Genomic DNA, 25,055 nt, shown 5'->3' on the forward strand with positions numbered 1-25,055 from the left:
TTACCTTGGTGAAGCTATTGCGTGGTAGGGCACATCCCTTCCTTTTCCAATAAGCTCGTTGGCTCCTTCCACAATGCCCCATGGTGCTATACCGATGCTTACAACTCTGCCAGCTCGTTGCGATCTCTCTAGCTGGAGTGCGTCACCCACTTGTCGTGTTACACCTGGCGATAAAAATTATAATAGAAATTAAGTGCTGCATGACCACAATACGTTCTTGAATTATGAGTTGTGAGAAATCAGCAAAGAGTATTTGGAGGTTCCACAATATTATGAGAATATGTTAAATTAAACACGTACTTCTATAAATACATATGATGACGACATTACCTCATATTGAGCATGTCAATCAATGATCATTCACAGCGTTAACTTTGTTGTTTGAATTACATTACATACATTAATTTATAAACGATATAGGTTTGTATTGATAGTGTTTTTTTTTTGATGAGTGAAAATAGTATGGTAACCCCGCCTGCGCTAACGGGATACGCTGGCGGAGCACCAGTGAAGGGTGATAGATGAGAATGAAAACAGGCCAGTTAGCCCATCATGATGAATTCATCAGGAATTAACCATGACAGATTCCAAGGAGAACCGCGAGGAAGTCGATCTGGTTGGATATATTGCTAGCAATGGGATTCTCAGTCTCCATTACTAACAATCCCTTTTCCCCCTGTATTGATAGTGTTATACTATGTATCCACATATGCATTACTAGGATCCTTAATGTTAGTAGAGAAATGTAATATAAATTATGGCAGCAGATTAGGAACAAGTGTTTTAAATTAGTTATAACAAGCCTTTTGTATATTTAAAACTTTTTAATTTTACATTAAAATTTGACTTACCCGTGTTAGTTCCTCCAGTGAAAATCCAAGCACCAGTGGTCTTTGCAGCTTTCAAAAGGCCTTTCCTCAAAACCTTCTTCAATTTAGGTTTTAGATCGAAGTTGGCTTTTCCACCCTGGATTGTGATTAGGAGTTTCGGCCTGTCTAGGGCCCACTCTCTTGTCAGCAGTTGGACTATCAGCTCGGGACGGGTGTCGTGAGAAAGACGGACATACTGCAACAAAAAAAGAACCTTTAATAATATCGTTGCGTGAAATGGAAATGTCTGTATTTAACAAGATCTATAACGCCATGTGGATCCGGCATAGAATAGGTTTCTTCCTTCCTTTCTTGTGGGTTTCGTAAGAGGCGGTTAAAGGAATTTAATGGTTCAAGGGATGGGCAAAAGATGGCTAGCCTTAAGACACGACCAAAACCTAACTCCGGTTGTCAATCCGCCTGCCAAGCATGGCAACTCCTGGCAAAACCACTCAATAGGGACAGATAATGGCAGATAGGATAATGCTGATGATATTCACGTAATTAAATATGAAAATAGGCCATACTTATATATCTTTCAATATAATATGTCTCGCATAAATGTAAAACTGATTTTTTTGTTTGTTATCCGTTTACACCTTAACGACTTATCTAATTATGAAATTCGGCATAGGTCTAAATTTAATTTATGACAGTGAAGGACATAGGTTGCTTTTATCATGGGCAATCAACATATCTAAGTGTATAGTTTATAGTATTTTTTTACTACTTACCCGCAACTTGATCCATGTAGATCAAGTTGTGGGTAAGTAGTAAAAAAATAAGGAGTATCATCGTGGTGGAATATTATCAATAAATAGCTTTTGTAAGATCAAGACAAGTAGTTTCACAGTGATACCATAGAATATATAACAGTACTTTAAGTTTTTTTTTATCTATAATGTATGTGATACGGAGTCATTGTTATGCATAGCTATGGCAAGGAATGAGGGTGCTCGAGGCGTTACAGAGTATTTTATGATGTTTATTTTTTTACTTTATGTCCTTGGCAATTTGTTATTCTAAGTTATATAAAAAAATATTCCAAAATACTGTACCTGTGCTTTCGTGGGGTGTGGCCCGCCTTGGAATTCGACAGTGCCGTACGCGTCGGTGGGTGCCGCCTGGGTGTGCCTTGCTGGCACCCACGCCTCTCCCGCCGCTGCCACTGCCACATTTGCGCCGTGAGCCGCTCTGCTTAGACCACACCAGCACCTGTATATAAAATTATAGTATTTTATTAATTCATTTATTTGCTAGAATAACTTGTCACATACTTTTCACCACATCTGCCCTTCATACGCTTTCTGTTTTTACCTAATGGTTAGCTGGTAGAGATTGCCATATGGCATTAAGCTTGCCATTTGTATAAAGTTTTACTGTGCAATAAAGAATTAATAAATAAATAAGGTACATTTTTATATGTGTTACATCAGAAGAAAATTATAGTCCAATCTTTTTCTGCCACAATATAGGTGTGCAAATATTAAAACTTATTATACAAAAAAAAATATTAAACTCATTAGAATTACACATACGTATTGCAATAATAATTCGCCGTATGGTTCCGGTATAGATTGAGCCACCTCTCCCTTTTCCGTAGTTGTCGTAAGAGTCGACTAAGGGAGGGCGAGGGACGGGCGGCCATGTCCCTCTTAAAACACCTCCAAAGCCTAACTACGGTTGACAATTTACCTGCTATGTGTGGCAACTACTGGCAAAATTTCGCCATGGCTTATGTTCAGCAGTGGACGGTTAATGGCTGATTCTGATATTGCAATTATATTTTGTCACTTTTTGTATACTATTTATCTAATCATGTCAATTCAATAATAATATAAATTCAATAAAAAAATACACAATTAATTAAAAAGGCTGTAACATAATGAAAATTGTATCTACGAGTATTTATCATTTATAATTTTTTTATCTTTTAGGAACTCATTTATTAAGTAATAACATTTACCCAGAAATAGCTTAACAAGCGGTTTTTTTTTTTAATAGAATACATTATTACAATTCCTGATACTTTCAAGTAATGGTTACTCATGCATCGCTTATTGCATGGCAATACGGATAGTACTGCTATGCAGTAAGCGTTAGTACTCAACACGTTTAGACGTTGCTTACATGTAATTTATTTTTATGTCTATTATTGCGGCTTACAATGTCTGTTTGTTTCATAAATAATTGTTTGTTTCTTAACAAAAATACACATTTCAAACAGGTAAGGTCCTATTCGTGTTTCTACCGTGAAGCAGTTGTGTTTCCATGGCTATGTTTTGGTTTGAGGGGTGGGATATGGCAGTAAATTTACAGGGTACAAAGGAAAAATATCTGAGTCCTCAGGAATGGCAACGTATGGTGGGTATCATGGGCGAAACAGTATACTCTGTTATGTCCATAGTACTGCTCATGTCTATAGGCGACGGTTACCACTTTCCATCAGGTGGGTCGTCAGCTTGTTTGCCATTCTAAGTTACATAAAAAAAAGGTAAATAGAAGGTAAAGGTAAACAATGGTTTACAATTGACACAATAATGTGTATTAGACAGTGCTCTAATACATTTTTCTTGTCTTAAATACAATATTAGTGTCAACTGAATTACTTCATAGTATTATGCTATATATTAAATGATACATAATGGTGAGCTAATAAAAAATTTAGCAGATGTTTATATAAAACAAATCAAAGGAATAAAAATCAATTGCCAAATTTCAGATACACTAATTTAACAAGGCGTCCTTACTATTTAATAAGAGCGACTGGTACACCCGCATCGCTTTGGAATGGCCACTGCTCTTTAGTAATTCTTTTTAATAAAAACGGTTTTTGTAATAATCAGGACAAAGCTGGTATGAAGGAAAATGTTTGAAAAATCTACAGTACGGAAACTAAAAAATAATTATATAAAAAAGTGGGTTAATGAGATAGAAGACAGTAACTGTAAAGGGGAGATTAGGTCTCATTATTTTTACATTCATTGGTACACCCGTACGAAGCGGGGCGAGCAGCTAATTTTTACTAAAAATAGCTTTACAGTGCTTTGTACATGGGTAGGATTATCAATTTGTATATTAGTACGTATTTTTAACCGACTTTAAAAAGAAGGAGGTTGTCAAATCGGTTATATTTTTTTTATTCGATTTTATGATTGTTATCGATTTGGAAAATTATTTTTTTTATTTGAATGGTCGCATAGAAATTTTATCAAAATCGGTTCAGTTGTTTAGCTGTGAAATTAAAATAACTAGTTATGCCACAATTGAAGTTGTTCTTAATTATATTTGTATATTACGCAAGTATTTAGTTGTAGGTACTATCCTTAATCAATATGTCTAGTATTAAGTACTTGACCACCAAAGGAGGGATCTAATGATCTCTGTATTTTATGTTATTTAATTTTTCGAAATCAAAAACGATCTATATGGCATTTCATTAGATAATGAACTAAACGCTAATAATGGATTCAATGCCAATACAAATGAAAAATTATCTTGTCAATAACTAAATCACTAATCGCTGTTTCTTTTTTTATCAAGTGCAATAAAGATTATATAAATTGCAAACAGTAACTGTTTGAGTTTCTTGTGGATTTTGTCAGCAGGTAACAACACTCTAAACCCGGCAGAATTATAAAAAAATGTCGATTTAATGAGTTTGTAAACAAGTCTATTCGAATGGAGATTATTTCTATTCTATTACCTAGTATAAATAAAAAGAGTACTTACAATTCTAAATGAAATATTTAAATCAGACTAAAAACTATTTACTGGCACTGGCATATGATAAAAGAAAAGAAGCAGAAAACAAAAGAATACAAACGTGTATGTGTTTTGACACACGCGTTTACAATATTTTCTTAGTGATTTTATAAATTAAACAATACAAAATTATCAGTTACATTTGGAAGAAATTGGCGATGGACGATGAAAACGCGAAGGAAGAGAACCATCAACCATCCTCAAGTAAAAAAGAAAGCCAAAGAGATTCCGAGAAGGATTTGTATGACGGGAAAAGAGAATATGAAGAAAGAGGCAAATACGATAGACATGACGATGGCGTATCCGTTAGTGAATCTTTCACGACCGGTTCGGATTCTGTAAAAAGTAGAATAGATACGGCAGATGTTAATCCCGAGATCCCAAAACCTCCAATGGAGAAGGGAAAACGAGAGAAGCCTAAGAGGAAGAAACGTGGTAAACGACGTAATGGGAGAGTGGAAAAGAGGCGTTCGCTAGGACGACGTCAAGTTTTCCGGAGAGCCCCAAAACGGAGGTTAAGGGAGAGAAAAGAAATACGGGATCTGTCAGTCTCCACTATCTTTACCAGCAGTTCTAGAATCCTGGGTTGTAAGCACTGCGGGCATCGTTGTTGCCGCCGAAGGTAGATTTTGTTTTGAGACTTTTATACGCTTTGTAAATTGTTCAAAGTTTTGTTATTAAATCTTGCTTATTGTATTTCTGTCGTTTAAATTATAAGAGATTAGAACGAATGGGCGTTTCTTTGTGTTAGATTCCAGAATAAACAAAAGAGACGGAATATTAAGACACGGAGTAATAAAGTGAAGAAAATTGGAAAAAGAAAAAAAACTGGTAAAAAGATACGAAATTTATTTACAGGTAAGACTACGAAGGAGTTAACTCTTGTATTTTTTAAGGACAGTATTAGGCGTTCGTGCGTATGTTACATGATATTTATTTTCGTATAAACGAAAATAAATATCGTGTAACACTGCACTTATTTTTAAATGAAATTTATTCCTGTATTGATCCTAATCTAAGAATAAAGTTTTGGTCCCAGTCTAACTTTGACATACTGATTTTTTTAGCTGTGACGTTGATAGGGATTACCTCGGAAAGAACATTCTCAATCAAATAGGTGATGTATTACGAAAGGGCCAAGTTAAAAGCTCTCGCAACCTTCTATAAATTGATCGATGAATGTGGATGAATGTGAATGATGCGATGAATGCGTTTGGCGTTCCATTATTTCTGCCTACCCCTATCTCTCATTGGGATATATACTAATAAATTCCACAGAATTTTTTATGCTACGTTATCTATTAAGAAAATAAGGAGATTTTCTACTATGGGTGGTATGGTGTTATGGGTAGTGGGTGGCATTAGACAAACGATAGAAAAATACTTAAAATATTTATATAATCCTGTAGATAAAAAAATGTTGTGTACTCGTATGTATTTCTAAGAAAATCTTATGTTTATAACAATGTATAGTATCGAAGAGCAACCAAATTGGCTCAAGAAGTATGATGCTGTCGCCTTTATTTATCAATACGAACTCCTTGCTTACTTCTGGAGAACTGCCTGAAATACAGAGAGCATGGTGCGAGGTGAGTGCAGAAATATTTACTCGCGACTTTGTTCATGAATTTGGTATATAGATAGACACTATTGTTTTCTCCATAAGATTACAATAGTAAACTTATTATAAATACAAACAATTACAAGAAAATATTACACTGAGAAAACAGTGGACGGCCTTATTGCTAAGAGCGATCTCTTCCAGGTAATCTTTGGATGAAGAAGAGTAATTATAAAATTCTGGCATTTTTAAAAGTAGCATATGTATTTCTCCAGCAAATTTTGTAGCAATTGGTTCAGTGGTTAAGACTTTAAGAAGTAACAAAAAAACAAAAAATCTCAGTTTCATATTTATAATATTAGTAAGGATTACCAGAGGTAGATATTGTACCAATTTTTTCATGGGTATTTCTGTATCACTTATGTTTACAATAAACATTCTTTACCCCACTTATGGAGTAAAACTCAAAATTTTATTTTCCATTTAAATATCTCTCATCCAATCCACAATGTACACCTTTAAACATATACCTTGCGAGCTCATTACCACTGATTGCACGAGCAATTGATCCTCGTTGCGGTACCATTAATTGTGTACATTGCATGTTAGGGTCACAGGTGGAAACAGTTGCAATCACGTGATATGAATAAGTAATTGACCCACAAATGACAACGGAAATCAATCAATTTAAATATACTACTGTTATAATATACGACTATTTATTATATGATATATTTATTCTGAAATAACATATCTTAGCCCAAGGTCCCGCTGTTGAATTTCGCAGGTATTAACTTTACAAGGAAACTGTGTTTAAATGAATTATGAGCGAAAATGCATGCACTTGCCCGGGTTGCTTGCTCTCAATTCACTGTAATTTAGGGTTGCCAGGTGAAAAAAGGGAACAATTTTGGTAATTTTGGTAAATGATGTGTTACATCATGCTTTTTGATAAAATTTACACCAAACGGAAGTTTATTCTTTTTTCTACACGGTAACATATAGTTACTTATAAAAAATGGCTGTAAGTAAGGGTTGCCATAATCAAAAGTGCTGTTTCTAAACGATGTTCCTGTATTTATAGGGAATTGTTTTTTATTGATAAAACACACTAAATTGAAGTTCATTCTTTTATCTATACACCAACATAGAGTTGCCTTTAAAACAAATTATGAGCGTAATTGTTGCATTTGGCAATTCTAGGTCGCGACTAACAGAAAGCTAACAATTTATTATATTTTACATCTTCCATTTAAATCAAGTGTCATTAAAAAGTTTTATATATGCAGAATATAACTATCTGAATAAATATGTTATTACGTTTGGCTGTTGTATGAATTTGCGGTTAAATCCTGACGTCGAGTTGCCATACTGATACTTATATGTATGTTATACCTTATACCTATGTACGTGTACATTCCTGCGATCGTACGAACATATAAATGGATATGGCAATAACTAAAAATTATTTGAATACAACTTTATCGTTGAAATTTTGTAACTACGTACTTCGTATTTAAAAGGTCTACTTAAATTTGCACTAGAGAATGAAATTTCATACCCAAATCGTAAAAAAAATTAGGAACGTGTAGTAATTCGTGCCGGTGTCACAAAGAGCAATGAATTATGCGAATTCTAAATGGAACTAGTGGAATTGACCCGATAACTCTGTTCAGAGCAACGAGCCGCCAGTCCAAAGTTTTTGGTATTTACGAGTATGGTATTGTTGGAACTTGGTAGAATTTTGAGTTTAAATTAATTGTAAAAAAACATTTTTTCAACTGACTTTGAAAGAGGAAATGGAACTCTTTAAAAATGCTGAGTTGCCATAGGAAGCTCAGTTTTGTGTTAATTTATTTTAAATAAACTAACATATTAAGTTAGTTAACTTTGAAGACTTTTTAAAGTCAGTTAACTTAAAAAAAGAGGATTTTCTCAATTCAATTGTATTTATAACTCCATCGTTTATAAACCAATTTGGAAAATTCTTTCTTTATTTAAAAGGACATATGAGTACTTTCAAATGGGTCCCACAGAAATAAACACAAAAAACTGGTTTTGCCACGATTGAGTCGGTGTTTTTTGTGGAATAAAAGATTAAATTAATTTCTTTTTTACTAGAGCAAACAAGATTCTTCATCATATGTTATAAACCGGGTGAGGTATTATTACCACAAAGTGTGTGCTTCAGCATAGAATTTGCCACCCCTTCCTTTCATGGGAAAGCCATTTCGCCTCTTACGACACATATGGATGTGGCGACTAAGGGATTTATGGTCGAGGGATGGGCAGCAGCATCTCTCTTAAAACATCTCTAAAGGCCTAACTGCGGTTGCTAACCCGCCTGTCAAGCGTGGCGATTATTAGCAAAACTCCTCTTGTAGGAAAGACTTATGTCCAGCAGTGGACAGTTATCGGCTGAAATTATGACACAAAGAGGATACATTTGATTTTTTGTTTGTAAAAGATAAACTCAAAAAGGATTTAATTGATTTTAAAAACTCTTTCATCTATAGAAAGCTACATTATCAGCGAGTTATATAGGCTGTGATTTATTAAAAAAAAAACCCTTGTAAAGCCGGAGCGAGTTACTAGTACCTGCATGGGTACTGTTCTCAAAACTCTCATGTTTCAGTCGACAAGCAGTCGTGCTTGTTGGCTGTATTTCAGTTTAAAGCATGGGATATAGCAGTGAAAGTACAGATTACGGAGTCATAGCAATTTTTGTGCCTTCATCATCATCATAGCCATTTGAGAGTCCACTGTTTAACATAGGCATTTTAATTCCATGTTCTATAGAAATGGGAGTTTTGCAGTTTATTCTATGATATCTATGGTACTGTTTATGTCTATTGGCGACCTTATTTTTCTAATAGGCGAGTCTCAGGTTGATGAATGAATGAATGAATGAATGAAAATTATTTATCGTTCTTTTCAAAGAATGATACAGATTATAAAAATTAACAATATGCACGTAACCTTTTAGCGTAACGATTTACTGGTAGAGAATGAATGCCATCAGGCATTAAGTCCGTCTTGTAAATATATTTTAATATATGTTAAAGTATAAATAAATATACGCATAAAAATAAAATAAATAATTAATTACATAAACTTAGTTACACAACAGCAAGATAAAGAGACAACAACGGGCGGCTTTATCGCTGTATAGTGATCACTTCCAGTTAACTTTGATTACTTAATAAATATGATAAGCTCAACCCTCTCATTGTGAGACAAAATTATTATAGGAATCATAAAATGATTTGTTTTGTTTCTACTGACATAGTTTAAGTCAATTGTTAACAAGAATGGTTGATACTTATCTGTAATAAAAAATATGTTATATTATTTATTGAATTTTGCATAAATACAATTCTTCTACTCTGTGCTGCGTAGAATTATATTGCCTGTATCTTAGCATACGGTTAGCCTTAAATGTCATATTTAGAAGTATTTTGTAAGGATAATATAACGTATGGTATGATTGATATTGTATTTCCTTTGTCCTATATGACGTATAGCGCTCCTATGGGCGGTTTTTCCTGGAAGTTTATCCGACACATCGTTTGTAAAGACAATTGACGTTTTGTTTTATAAAAAATAACAGAATGTATATCCCATTAAAATATTTATCTGTGTGATTGACATTCCCCATATTCTTTTGTTCGGTTGTCTTTTCAAAAAGATCGGTTATAACTTAGTTAAATTGACTGTAGAAGCGTCAACATTGCAAAATTAATAATAAGGGATACGGACTGTATAAATTAATAGAATAGTAAACATTTATTAGCCATAAAACAATTTCACATGAGAAGTAAAACAATCATAGATATAAAAAAAAAAGATAATAATAAATGCCAGCGGGTATATTACCCACTGTTTTAAGTGTTAAGAGGATGATGTTGCCCATCCTTCGACCTTTAAGTTCCCTTAATCGCCTCTTACGATACCCACGGGAAAGTGGTCCATTCTATAGCGGGACCACACGCTAATTTAATGTTATGTTATATTTAAATTGTTTAAACTCGAAAATTTTCAGATTTCTCCACAAATGATACACGAGGTAGTTGGAAAATTGACGATGTGGAGACAGTATGTGTCTACCAGTTCCATTGTTGACTACATGAAGGTTTGTCTGTGATTATACATTATATATATATATATATATATATATATATATATATATATATATATATATATGGGTTTTCCCATAAGATTATAGTATGGGGCTCTTCAAAAAGAGTAAGATTTCTTCAGGGTCGGCAACGCGCACGTGATGCCCTTAGTGATACAGGCGTACAGTGGCTACAGTGACCGTTTACCATCAGACAGGCTGCTCGCCATTTTCGTGGTATAACAATAATCTTTATTATATAATTATAACATGCTTATAAGTAACATAGATAATATAGATAGATAACTGACCCATTGCTAGTGATACACTAGTCTTGTGTGTATATTATATTTATATTGTGTATTACCTTAGTGTTACTATAATTGTCACATATTTTTCACCACATCTGCCCTTTATACGCTTTCGGTTTTTACCCAATGGTTAGCTGGTAGAGAATGCCATATGGCATTAAGCTCGCCATTGTACAAAGTTTTATTGTGCAATAAAGAATAAATAAATACCTGGAAACCACCGTGGTTAATTCTTGTGGATTTCAATAGAGCGGGCGGGGTAACCATTCCATTATCGCCCATAAAAATAAAACAGATACACTTTAAACTATCTACTTTTGCCTCGTTTTACTGTGTACCTAAAGAATAATGTGTGAGTATCTATTGTCTATATTTTTAAGTAAATTGCTTTTTTTTTTTTAAATCTCTATTTTTTTTTATATATTATGTATGTCGATTTAGATAATTCTTTTTGTATTCAACATGGTTTATTCTCATATTGACATAAGACACATACATTAACCGACTTCAAAATGGGAGACTCTCAATTTGATTGTATTTATGTACACACCTATTACTAAACTTGTTGTGATATTACAATAGAAATGTATTCATTGTAGATGCCCATTTGCATTAAACATATTCTAAAATACAATCCTATAATAACGTTTTTGTCTATACCCTAAACTTTTCCAATAAATTTCATGTAATTTCAAATGGAAACTCAGCCACTGTCTGTGGATATATGTTTTTGTAATGTCTACATATATATACGGTTTGTGACAGCGGCGATGTTTTAAAAGTAAAATTAAATTATCCAATTATCATCATCGTCATCATATCAGCTGTTAGCTGTCCACTGATGAACATAGGCCTCCTCCATAAGGAGGGTTTTGCCAATAGTTACCACGTTTAGCAGGCGGGTTGGCAACCGTAATTAGGCTTTTGATGATGTTTTAGTAGAGACGCCGCTGCCCATCCCTCGACTCTTTAGTTGCTTACGACACCCATGGGAAAGGAAGGAGTGGCCCTTTCTATGCCGAGACCACACGGCGATTTAGAAAACGAACTTTACTAAATTGCCTCGTGTTTGTCGTGATGTGCCCTCCGGTGACCTTTGTCTAGTTCATCATAACACAAGCATCCTAGCTTGAGAACATGGAAAAAGGTGTTAATATGTGACATTCATTATTATTATTAGTTTGTTCTGAACTGCACTGTTCATGTTTTCATCATCATCATCATTACAGCCATTGTCCGTCCACTGCTGGACATGGACTGGAACGGTCCTAAGCTTCCTGCGTCCACTGACTCCCTGCAACACACTTGAGGTTGTTACTCTATCTATGTCCTAAATTGTGTTTGCCCGTATAGAGTCGCCACTCAAGAACTTTTCTTCCCCATGTTCAAGTTTTAGTCGTCAATTTATTTATTTATACTTTTGCATACATTGAAATATGTGTTTAGGGCGGACTTAATGCCTGATGGCATTCTCTACCAGTCAACCGTTACGCTAAACACAGAGTAAATGGCGGTGCATAGACATAAAAATATCTTGTATATAATAATTGTAAATTAAATAAATTTAACAATAATTTATGACAAATAAAACATACAAACATATAGAATAATATACTTTTAAAACTTCAATAATTGCAATCTATTTCGTTTGCGTTTGCAAACGGAGAAAGCTATGAAAAATGGAACGGCACCATTCAAGTGCTCCTTTGTTCGCCCGTTCCCAGCGCGGTGCATCTCCGCACTAGATAGATATCGTGTTTGAATATTGAAAGCTTACTCATCGATAAATATTTTCACGAATAAATTATTTGCAATTCACGCATGTGTTTGATATCTTTGTATGTTTTTTTTTAATGGATGATAATGGATTGGTAACCCCACCTGCGCTAACGGTATACGTTGGCGGGGCACCAGTTTTTTTTTTGATAGGTGAAAATGGAATGGTAACCCCGCCTGCGCTAACGATATACGCTGGCCGGGCACCAGTGAAGGGTGATCGATGAAAATGAAAACAGGCCAGTTAGCCCATCATGATGAATTCATCAGGAATTAACCATGATAGTTTCCAGGGGGAACCGCGTGGAGGTCGACCTGGTTAAGTATATTGCTAGCAATGGAATTCTTAGTCTCCATTACTAACAATCTTTTTCCCCCCTATAGGGGGCGGGGCACCAGTTAGAGATGATAGATGAGGATGAAAGCAGGTTAGTTAGCCCATCGTGAAGTATTCCACGAGAAGTAACCACGATGGTTTCCAGGGGAACTACGTGGAGGTTGACCTGATTAGTGACATTGCTGTTGCATAGTTAGACCCAATCACTAACAATCCCCCTCCTCCCTGATGTTATGATTAGCTAAAACTTTTCCTGCAACTAATGCAAAGGAAGTTTATGTACAAAAGCCAAGGACCCGAGAGAGGTAAGTATTGACAACAATAATGAAGTTTGCAAAAGTTCGCCTCCGGTGCGCCGTATAACAAGCCAAAAAGTTGTTCAAACCAGCTGATAAAATATAACGTGGAGCGAAAAAAATATTCTTTTTTATTTGCTATTACTAAAGTTTGTTCCGAAGTTAGTAAATCGAAAACGAAGTGAAAATATAATAAAAAATATAATTTATACGATAAGTAGGTAAATTTTGAAAGTATATTGATTGTATTAAGTATTGTAATAGGATTCAATAACATTTATTGTTCCTATTGATACATAAAATAGGTAGTTAATTGTAAACTAAGCCTAATATAATACATAAAAGTGCAACGCGCGATTTTACTAGCACGCGATTATTATACGACAGTTCCGACTGTTCTCGATCGTTTGTTGCGAAGCGAGCCGTTGTCGCTAAGGTTTCGCGCCCGCGCAACCCGCCTCGTCCACGCGGGAGGGGCGCTCCCCCCGCGGTCACTATACGCGGCCCACTCTACCGGGCCGTGGTACTAAGAACAAGGAATTACATAGAAGGAATAATAAAATAAAAACTGTAAATCATATGGTTGCCTTCTTTCTTCTTATGCAAATATAATTAGTAAAAAGGGGACGAAAGTTACACTACCAGTTGCTTTTTTTTTAAATTCATAGCAGGCTAGTGAATAGAAAATGTTTGATATGTCAATTATTTGTCAATGACAAATTTTACATTACTAGATTATACATTCGACACAGTTTATGCAGAAAGTATGCAAGCAGGCTATATATGATTTTGTTAGGGTTATATGGCCGTATAACATTTACAGTTTAAATATTTACAGTATTTATTTTATCATTCCTTCTATGTAATTCTTTGTACTTAGTTCGTATTCCGTTTCTCGTAGTTCTTAGTATAGCGCAGATAATTACAAATGCGATTACATACGCTCCCGTTTTACGATATCTTAATTGTCAAGTCGGAGCTTAATTAGAATATGATTTAATAAATATTTATCAAATTATGTCCCATAAAAGAGTAAACAAATTTAAAATTATTTTAATAATGTTATATTACATTTTTATTACAGAGGAATTATCCCGTGAACACAGAAGAGAAAGAGTTTCTAGAGGAATTGACTGAGAAACTCTATATAGCTGCGATTGCAGGTTAATTAATATAAATAACTATTCTTTAAGTTTCATTTCCACAAAAGAATTATAAAAAAAATTGTTTGCGACCTATATGGAAGTAGATAGTAATAGGCAGATAGACTCTTTAGTTTGAAGGGTAAAATTGCCAGCAAAGATAAAATAATCTACATATGCCTATAAAAATGGCCGCAAGTGAGGGTTGCCATTCATTATTGAAGATTTATCAGGTAGAAAAACCTGTAACACTGCGACCTCTATGATCTATTGTGCTCGCCCCTTGAATAATAAGGGTTGCCACCTACTAACCTAAGGTTGATAGGTCTCGGGTGTATTGCATTATATTTTAGCTCATTTCTCATTTAAACCAAATTTCATTATAAATCTGGTTAGTAATAATAAATAGTCTTATATCTGTAAAATTCAGAAAGCTAAAAGAATTCTTTCCTAATCGTCCAACGAACACGTCTAGACAGAGCAAAGCGTCCGGAATTATCCTGTCGTCGTTTGGGATTTATCAAACACGATGAATCACTGGTGATAATAGTGTCATAGTATCCATATATACACATGTACAGAAACAATATTTATGTATAAATATCTAAATGTATTATATAAAACTTACTAAATAACATTTAAGAGCATTCATCGACTTTAATTTACCAAAGTGTGGCAACGTGGCAGTTATTTGTAATTTTTTTTTACAAAAAGCACTTTTTAAATAATAATTAAAAACGTTCTCTGAAAGCGAACTAAAACGTTAATCATATAATAATGTTTTTATTCTCAGATTGTCTGTTTTTTCTTGTTTATGTTACGCTATTGAGTAAATTTTCAACTGATTTTAATTAAATCTTTAAGTTTTATCATAAATGATACGATGTCGGGGGAAAGAGATTGTTAGTTATAAAGTCTAACTGACTCATTGCTAACAATACAAGAAGTATTGCTAGCAATCAAGTTATAAGGGCGACCTCCATGAGGTTTCGCCTGGAAACCATCGTGGTTAATTCAAGTGGAGATCTTCACGATAGGCTAACTGACCTGCTTTCATCGTCACCTATCATCCCTCGCTGATGCCCCGCTAACGTAAACCGAAGCGCGGGAAGGGTTACCATTCCATTATAACCTTTTAAAAAATAAAAATTATTTTTTTATTAAATCTTTATTATTATAAGCGATACAATGTTGGTAAACTATAATATATTTCTTAAAATTTAAAAGAATTTTTTTAAGTAAAATGTAACATTACGTCTTCGATATTTATGATCATGGAAATGAAATGAAATGAAATTAAATTTGAAATGAAAATAATAAAATATTGAATTAAATAGAAAACTTGTAAGCAGATTGCAATTTGAACGAAAACTATTTGTGCACTCGTACAACGGGAATGGTATTGGTTTTTTCTACAATAGAATTTCTTCCGGAAAATGTAAAATCTTCTTTAAAATTTACATAAATTATCGAATGCATACTTAATTTTTGTTGTATTTTAATTCAGGCATGTAGGTTGATTTCTCCGAGATTTTAAAATCAATTTGCGTGATCTATTTAAGGACAAGGTTTATTAATAGTATTTTTTTTATGTAATTTAGAATGGCAAAATAGCTAACGGTCCACTTGATGGGAAGTGGTAAAAATCGCCTATAAACATGAACAGTGCCATGGATATAACAGACTATATCGTGTCACCCATTATACCTTGGGGAAAGGGATTGTTAATAATGGAGAGGTTAGTCCCCATTGCTATCAATATATCCTATCAGGTCGACCTCCACGCGGTTCCCCCTGGAAACTATCATGACTAATTTATCGTTGAATTCATCACGGTGGGCTAACTGACCTACCTTTTCATCCTCACCTATCATCCTACACTGGTGCTCTGTCAGTGTATACCGATAGTGCAGGCGGGGTTACTATGCCATTTTCACCCATTACAATAACCCATTATACATTTTATGCGTTGCCAGTCCCGAGGACTAAGATAATATGCCTCTCTACATTGGATTTGTGGGTCTACCATGAAATGAAATTTCGAAATTTCGGACTCAATTTCGTGTTTTTGTTTATATCAAAATCGGATCAATAAATGGAATTTAACATTTCGTTTATCATACATCCTATCTTAAAAGTCCAAAGGAACAATATTTTAACATTTTTAATACTTCCAAACGGCATGTATTATGTAATTTTAACATCAAATTTGTGTTTCGTTTGGCTCCGAAATTTCGGAAAACACTTCATGGTAGGCCCTCTGTATAATTGTGTTCTAAAAAGAATTAACGACTTTTAATACGATAAAATTAATTTTGACTTGAAATTTATCAAATGAACGACGGATGTTTCGTAAATACATTAGATTGGGACAATTTTTTTTATATTTTGCTTCGCAACAAATAGGACTTTATTTTATGTCTATATACATAGGGGAAACTAATGAACTTAATATGTTTTTGTAGTTTCAAAAAAAAAATTAGGACTTTGTTTCACTAAGAAAAATGGCTGCTTCGTTTGCCATTATATGAAAGTAAATTATGTATTTAAATACTATCGATTCTCTCTCGTCGTCCTCTTCGTTGCTGAAGGTCGTGTCCTTGAAAGGTGTTCGTTGCCTCTCTTATGATGTTATTCCATTGTGCACGGTCTTCAGCTTCTCGCAGGGCAGCTGCAATTGACAGTCCCGTAACGGCAGTTATTTGGTCCGACCATCGATTAGGCGATCGTCCGCGTGGTCTTTTTCCCTCTATCTTGCCTACAACCATTAGTTTGTCCAGATTGTCGGATTGTCGTCGAGCAATATGACCGAAGTATCCAAGAATCCTCCGATAACAGACTGTCGAGAGCCTATCTTTTATGCGGAGTATCGATTACACGGCGGACTATCGATTACAGAATCAATTTTATTATCTAAATCAGTTTAGCATTAACTCTTTGCTGTTCCGTTCCGAAAAATACATAATGCTGTATTGAATATTTTCTTTCGACTGTTTACAAAATATTAGTTAGTAGGTACTATGGTATGGATAATATGGATACCGATCTGATATCTATGTATTGAGATTAATGATGACGGAAAAAAAATCATCCATTTCGATATCACCCATATCGGTCGGATATCTATTTTCGAATATGTTAAAAGTCTGTTATCCAATATTATTTTTTGGAAAACAGTCTTTTAATATATTTGTTATTTAACCAGTATTCATATATATAAGTATTTTTTTCTTTTTTGATGGGTGAAAATGGTATGGTAACCCCGCCTGCGCTAGCGGAATATGCTGGCGGATCACCAGTGAAGGGTGATAGATGAGAATGAAAACAGGCCAGTTAGCCCATCATGATGAATTCATCAGGAATTAATCATGATAGTTTCCAGGGGGAACCGCAAGGAGGTCGACCTGGTTGGGTATATTGCTAGCAATGGGATTCTCAATCTCCATTACTAACAATCCCTTTCCCCCATATATCTGTATTTAATATACCATAAATATTGTAACTAAAATATACAGATATTACTATATATTATCCACCTCTAGTAGGTACGGTATCGTTAGGATAAAATATTTATGTTTTATTACTATTATAGCATAACATTATCTGTGGTTTTACGTAATTGCATGCTTGGTTAACTAGCATGGTCACTACGTGATAGGAAACTTAATTGTGGTACAACGTAATAAATTGTGTACATCTATCGTATGGAGGCTCCCACCCACTATTCCGAACGATTGCACATTATTTAATGAATATGCAATGGGTGTATTTTAACAGGACATATTACTCGTAGTACTATACAACGCCATCTAGTTTAAAAAAGCGTGTAACGAACATGTTAACTTTAAAAAATCTTTGGGTTTGTTAGTAACTAGCATTTTACATTTACGATTAATTACTTTGTACTTTGTACCCCATTACTTTGTACGTGTGTATGATCATATCAATTATATCAAAGTATAATCATGTATCATTAAAACAGGCCATTTCTAGATGGTATATAAAGATAAAACATCATCCGTTCCTTTGCTTCCAATTTGGTACAATAGTTATTGTGTGATACCGGGAACAAGCCAAGATTTATTCATTTATTTATTTGTTATAAGTTACAATAACAGTTTGCAAACAGAAATGAACCATTAAAAAGAAAAGAATACAAAAGTTTATCAATACGCAGTTTGCCAACCTTACATTGTAAACATCATTTAACAGTTTAATTTTTAAGTTAGAAGTAAGCGTTTTAACATTTTTATAGATGTCCATTACATTACTGATTACAGTTATGATCCAAACTTATTCTATCTCAAAACCATACAACGACGTCTTAAACCCAATAGTACTCTGATGAAAGATATCGAATTTTTCACTAATTTTGCTATACGATTGACACATCCGATGAATCGGATTATTATGTGAGACATTATTATTGGTAGATGGAATACTAAACAGCCGAGGGTGTCTAAAAGAATGCTTACATGCAATCAAGTTCAGAGAAGCTGTTAATGATTCATTCAACAATCCATTTGCAATCTTAGACAGCAAGATTCCCATGTTCAAGCATCGTATAGTTGCAATTTTATTACATTACTCGCAAAAATTAAGAGATATTAAAAATGTTCCAAATTATTGGGCGATTTTCAAAAAGGGATAACACGGAGAGAACATTATATTAAAAATTAAATTAAAAAGTTATTTTTATTAAAATATAATCTGTGTTTATGAAACTTTTAATAAGAAGATAATATTGTTTTTTAGATTTTTAACTGAATGCTATTCACTTTTACAGGTATACTAACACAGCTGTCGACCCAGAAGGAGGTTTTATGGTGCCTAAACTGTGCCCTTCAAAATCGGGAGCTCTCTGAGAGTCACGTGACTCGATTTTGGCAAGCATACGGTGACACGATGAGTCCAGTTTCCAGGAAAATTACAAATGTTAATACATTTTATTATATCACTAAGCATGCGGCTCGACTGATGGTAAACTGTTACAGTAGCTTAGGATAGTTACAATATTAAGGGCGTTACGCGTGTTGACGAATCTGTATAAATTTCTTTACCCCTTATTCAAGAATTCCAACATAGACGGAGGTTTTATGGTGCCTAAACTATTGCCCTTTATCGGGAGTTGTCTGGAGTCACGAGACTTGGTTCTGGTAAATATACGGTGGCATGATGAGTCCTGTCTCCAGGATAATTTAGTTAATACCTTTTATTATAATACTAAGCATGGATGCTAGTAAGAAATTTCTTAACTCCTCTTCAAAGAACTCTATGCTGTAATCTTTTGGGAAAACCTTGAGAGAGAGCTCATTCAAAAACTAGGAGCGTCTGCGAGAGGAAGTACCCCTGAAATCACGTTATTACTTAATGGAAGATAATGGAGCGTGCAGCCTAGGTTATCTGTGTACATTGGCAGACTACCAATGAAGGGTGATAGGTGAGGATGAAAGTAGGTCAGTTAACATGCGACTCGTAGGACTTTTTTAAATAAAGTATAACCAATATTACTCGCTGATATTGTTACTTTCTATAAGCGAAACAAGTGTTAAAATCGATTAAGTATTAAGTGCATCATCGCACATATGTAATCTATACAATATATAATATTATGTCGTAGACCATGCGATAGTATGCTTTGTTGGCTATCCATAAATAAATAAATAACTAATCATTAAATTGGAAATTATCATGTACAGATTAACAACACAGTGATTCTGATCCAGATCATATCTTGCCATTTGGCTTCACTCAGAGTTCGAAAAAATCCGATTTTTATATTAAATACCAAAAATCCGATATTTTTACATAAATTCAATATATATCAGATATATATCCCCGCAAAGCTTTATAAGAAAAAAAAAAAACTAATTTCATTCTGTAAGGGGATTACACGCTTAAAAATGTGAAAGGAATTTGTAAAATAAGTATAAAATTATTACTACATTTATTAATACAAAAAAACTTTTAACAAGTAATAAAAGAATAACTTAGTGATTATTTGAGAAATATTTTTTTTAATCAACATTTAAAAAAAACAACTACCTATTATAATAATAATATTATTATTTTTATGAGGTTGCCATTTTGGGAAACAATCTAAATTATTCTGAATTGTAGTTATTCGCTACGTGTTGCCAAGGGTAAACATTAATCTCGAATATTTTTAGTTCAGAAGACAGGAAAAAATCAATTGATATTTATCAACATAAAAATCGATTGATATATATCATGATATATATCCACTGATATATATCGGCGAACCCTGGCTTCACTAAACAATCTCTCGATAAATACGTTTATGTTGTAGTATACATTTGAAACTAGACAGCATATCGTTTTGTTTTTATAACAATAATAATTTAACCTAAATCTTTCCTTTTTAGGCTACTCCAAACAAAGGTCAGGAGCATGAGCAAGATTGAATTTGAATAATAGATATGAGAATGAAAATATTCTATAAAGGCGACGTCATAAAATATATTTCTCAGTATAGTGTCTATAATTTCAAATATAACATAAAAAATTGTACAAAAGTCGATTGCTTGGGTACCTCTGTCCCATTTGTGTTTCAACCGTGAAGCAGTTGTGTTTGCATGGCTGTGTTTCGGTTTGAAGGGTGGGATATGGCGTGAATTTACTGGGTACAGAGGAATAACACCTGAGTCCTCAGGAATGGCAACGCATGGGGGGTATCGTGGGCGAAACAGTATACTCTGTCATGTCCATGGTACTGTTCATGTCTATAGGCGACGGTTACCACTTTCCATCAGGTGGGCCGTCAGCTTGTTTGCCATTCTAAGTTGTATAAAAAAAAATACCTATTATATTCATAGTATCATCATATCAGCCTTTAACTGTCCACTGCTGAACATAAATCTTCCCTTGGAAGGTTTTGCCAGCAGTTGCCACGCTTGGTAGGTAAGTAGGTAGATTGGCAACTGCAGTTAGGCTTTGATGTTTTTTTTACAACACATGCGGCTCACCTGGTGGTAAGTTACTACCACCGCCCATGATCACCCACAACACTAACGGCACTGCAGATGTGCTGCCGGCCTTTTAAAAAGGAATATGCTATTTTCTTGAAGGTTATGTTGTCGTATCGGTTCGGAAATACTGCTGCTGGAAGTTGATTCCAAAGAGTGGTTGTGCGTGGAAGAAAGTGCTTTGATAAACGCACGGTGGAGGACCGCCACTCGTCCAAATGGTTGGGATGAAATTTTTTGTTTAAAAGGGACGCTGCTGCCCATCCCTTGCCCTTTCTTAACTTGTCTCTACCGACACCCACGAGAAAGGTAGGGGTGACTTATTCTATTTCTTAGAATATCTCCAAAACTGTGATTGCCAATTCCCCTTCCAAGCGTGGCAACTACTGAAAAAACCTCCCAAGGGGAGGCTTATATTCAGCAGTGGACAGTTAAAGGCTGATATGATGATGATGATGATTATTATCTACCTGTTTACAATCAAATAGCGTGTGGTTACTTTACCCAATTTAAAAAAAAATCTCCTTTTTTAAAATTGGTTAAAAATACAGGTATTACTTTGATCCTTTACTCTGTTGCGGCGCTCGTTTATAAATTATTAAATGAGTCGTTTACTGGAAGAGATTTGGTTACCGTCTTTGTAGCTATGGAGATGTGTAGATAAATAAAATATTCCGTAACGCGTAATATTTTTTTCCGCTATCAATTTCGAGAGAACGTTTTGCCTAAAGGCCCGCGCAGATGACGGACAGCCTCGTAAAATTTGAGGCAAAATTAAGCTATTTCATTTTAATTTAAAGAACAGCTGACTTTAACTTACGTGTATTCTTTTTTTTTACAAAAGACTTTGTACAAAAGTCGATTGCTTGGGTTCCTCTGTCCCATTAGTGTTTCAACCGTGAAGCAGTTGTGTTTGCATGGCTGTGTTTCGGTTTGAAGGGTGGGATATGGCGTGAATTTACTAGGTACACAGGAATAACATCTGAGTCCTCAGGAATGGCAACGCATGGGGGGTATCATGGGCGTAACAGTATACTCTGTTATGTCCATGGTACTGCTCATGTCTATAGGCGACGGTTACCACTTTCCATCAGGTGGGCCGTCAGCTTGTTTGCCATTCTAAGTTGTATAGAAAAAATAAAATAATTTTTTTTTTGTTCTCGATTAGAATACACGTAAATTAATAATGTTAGTTTTACAGTTATATTTTGTTTAATTCTTTTGAATGGCAATTTTAAAGGGATCTTTTTCCTTGATTCCCAATTTTAAAGAATCCAAAACAATTCCAAATAATCGACGTTGGATCCTAAAACTAAAAATATGAAATCAGGTACTTTGGAAAGAATGCCATCTTATCGGCCTCTAACTGTCCACTGCTGAATATAAGCCTCTGCTTTGAGATAGTTTTGCTAGTAGTTGCCACGCTTGGCAGGCGGATTGGCAAGTCACAGTCAGACACTTCTCGCACAGTCAGGAGACGTTTAAGAGGAACGCTGTTGCCCATCCTTCAACCATTAAATTAAATTCCTAAGTTGTATTTTACAATAGCCATGGGAAAGGAAGCGATGGCTCATTCTATGGTCCAGACAATATGGCAAAAGTTATGTTATTTCTGAAAAATCACCTAATTTTTTTAGTAATTGCAAGGACATTTACTGGGAAGACTACATTGCTACTGATGGGGTCACCAATTCCCATTAAGTTTAAGTTACTAGCATTTCTTTCTCTCCTCTTTACCCGTTGTTAGATTAGAAGCAATACAAAATAAGTGACATCCAATTATAATAAAGTACTGCTGTTCAAGTTGTTACCTACTTCACTCGCGAAGTTGCTGCAAGCAAATTAACTAATTGGTATACTTACTTGTAACTTGTAAGTTGCCTTTCTATATCCATTTATACGTATTTTATGCTTTATGCATATTGCTCGCGTGGGACCAGTTTTATTTATTTAAAATAAACGGATAGAATGTGACATAAAAATATATGCCTTTGCCATTTCTCTTTGAGAAAAACGTTGGTAATTTTAAACATATTCAAATACAGTTTAGGTACAGAAAAATTAACTAAATAAAGATATATTTTTTAATATTTTTTTTATAAAAAAATAAGTAAAATCTTAATTTTAAAATAATTATAAATAAATAATAAATAATTTTTAAGTAAGAGGCGTTACAAAGCAGAAAATAAAGGATTAAAAAATAAAAAAAAGCAATAAATTAAGTTATGTAATTAAATATTAATTTTATTTGTATTTATATTATTTAATCTTTATAATGTGTACCATTCTATTAAGGGTTTTGAAATTTTATCATTTATTTATTCATTCAAATTATAATCAGTAAACAATATTCGACTCGAATACAATAAAAATACTATAAAAACATTTTTTTTTTTAATATATTTTAACTTTATCTAAACAGATGGATAGTATAAATAAATCAGTGGTTACTCACACATGCTCGTCCTTCGCGCTTGCTACGAAGAATTTGCACTCCCTCTTCTGAAATGTGCTCTCGATCCAACTGCGTGTTGTTTTCTGTAACATAGAAATAATTTTATAAATAGGTATTTTATGTTTTATTTAATTTTTTTTTTGTACCTAAACGGGTTTGTAGTGCATCGGGAATGTTCGCCGAGGCGCGTGTCAATTGTTTCTACGCTACTATGCGAAAGCGGTGCACATCTCTGATGCGTAGTGTCCGGGACATCTCTAACGCTATCCTAAGGGTATTTGCCGTCCGTCCAGACTGCCAGTATTTGAATCATTGCAGAATTATTCACATGCTGGCTAACATACAAAAAAAAATGTAGGTTAATGTTATTTGTTATAAGTGTCAAAATTTGATTTAATAATTTATATCTGGTACGAATTAATATTGTTAAAATTTTGTGGGCCCTGGTTGCCTTGATTAAAGAATTTATTTATTATTTATTATTATTATTAATCGTGACTTCGTCGGCATCATGAGGATAATTATATTATTTGACAGAGACAAAAAGTACATTTTATTTCACAAAAATGAAAAACATCGACTTCAATCGTTACAAAATTAATTATTATGATTTAAACACTAAACTATTTAACCAACTTTAATGAGACCAATTTGAAAGTATAAAGATAAAAAAGAATATTGTTTTTAAAACTTATGTTTAGTTTTTATTCGATGTATTTGTACATATGTGACGGGAAATTTATGAACTCACTGTTCTACACTTCTGGGAAGTTTATTCGTTCATTAATGAACTCGCTCAGTGTAGAACAAACTTCATTTGGAATTCGAAACAATTGTCGGAAATGAAAAAACACAATAAGTTCATTAATTTCCCGTTACATATGTATATAGACTTCGATAAAAAAGAATTTTCCTAATTGGTATATAAATAATGGAGTTGTGAGGTAACAAATATAAAAAAAAAGAATCAAATGGAGAATCCAATTCTTTTTTGGAAGTCAGTTGGAAAGTAGCTTATATTTTTCTCCGTCTCATTACTTTAATACATAATACTTGTGGTATTACGTGTATATCAAATTTTATATCAATTATACTTTAACAATTATAATACTTATACCTATTAGCAGTATGTCATGGCTTTAGTATGTAAGTAATATAGGAATATCGATTACTTTTTATAAACGATATATTTGGGTGAAGGATTAAGGAAATCATTTCAGAATTGGCAATGTTATCGAGTAACATATGTATGTATATATATATATATATATATATATATATATATATATATATATATATATATATATATATATATATATATATATATATATGTATATGTATAATGTAAGTTGATCTCCATTCTTTTGGAAGATGTATGAATAAAATAGATGAAACCTGTTCATGAATAAGGGCTCCTATTGAGCTCAAAACTAGTTAGGG

At 33.8% G+C, this 25,055-nt stretch overlaps 2 protein-coding genes across 9 annotated transcripts in view; one reads left to right on the forward strand and one right to left on the reverse strand.

Moving 5' to 3' along the window:
• Positions 1-25,055, reverse strand: part of LOC113521605 (transient receptor potential cation channel trpm) — a 315,620-nt gene that overhangs the window by 113,792 nt on the left and 176,773 nt on the right. For all 8 annotated transcript variants that reach the window (XM_031910044.2, XM_052899723.1, XM_052899722.1 and 5 more), the window contains 4 exons: positions 23,616-23,698; positions 1,928-2,084; positions 852-1,065; positions 5-164 (listed from right to left, as the gene is read on the reverse strand). In XM_031910044.2, coding sequence (XP_031765904.2) covers positions 5-164; positions 852-1,065; positions 1,928-2,084; positions 23,616-23,698 — 614 coding nt within the window. The remainder of the gene's footprint in view (positions 1-4; positions 165-851; positions 1,066-1,927; positions 2,085-23,615; positions 23,699-25,055) is intronic.
• Positions 4,504-5,326, forward strand: LOC116413080 (uncharacterized). Its single transcript, XM_031910050.2, has one exon. The coding sequence runs from the start codon at positions 4,793-4,795 to the stop codon at positions 5,258-5,260; it is 468 nt and encodes a 155-aa protein (XP_031765910.2). The 5' UTR covers positions 4,504-4,792; the 3' UTR covers positions 5,261-5,326.

Source organism: Galleria mellonella, unplaced genomic scaffold, assembly GCF_026898425.1.
Source record: "Galleria mellonella isolate WM207_F2 unplaced genomic scaffold, CSIRO_AGI_GalMel_v1 utg63, whole genome shotgun sequence".
Taxonomy (NCBI): domain Eukaryota; kingdom Metazoa; phylum Arthropoda; class Insecta; order Lepidoptera; family Pyralidae; genus Galleria; species Galleria mellonella.

What these genes read in the sequence shown, in the direction of transcription:
- LOC116413080 (XM_031910050.2), top strand. Translation starts at nt 4,793, where the DNA reads ATGGACGATGAAAACGCGAAGGAAGAGAACCATCAACCATCCTCAAGT.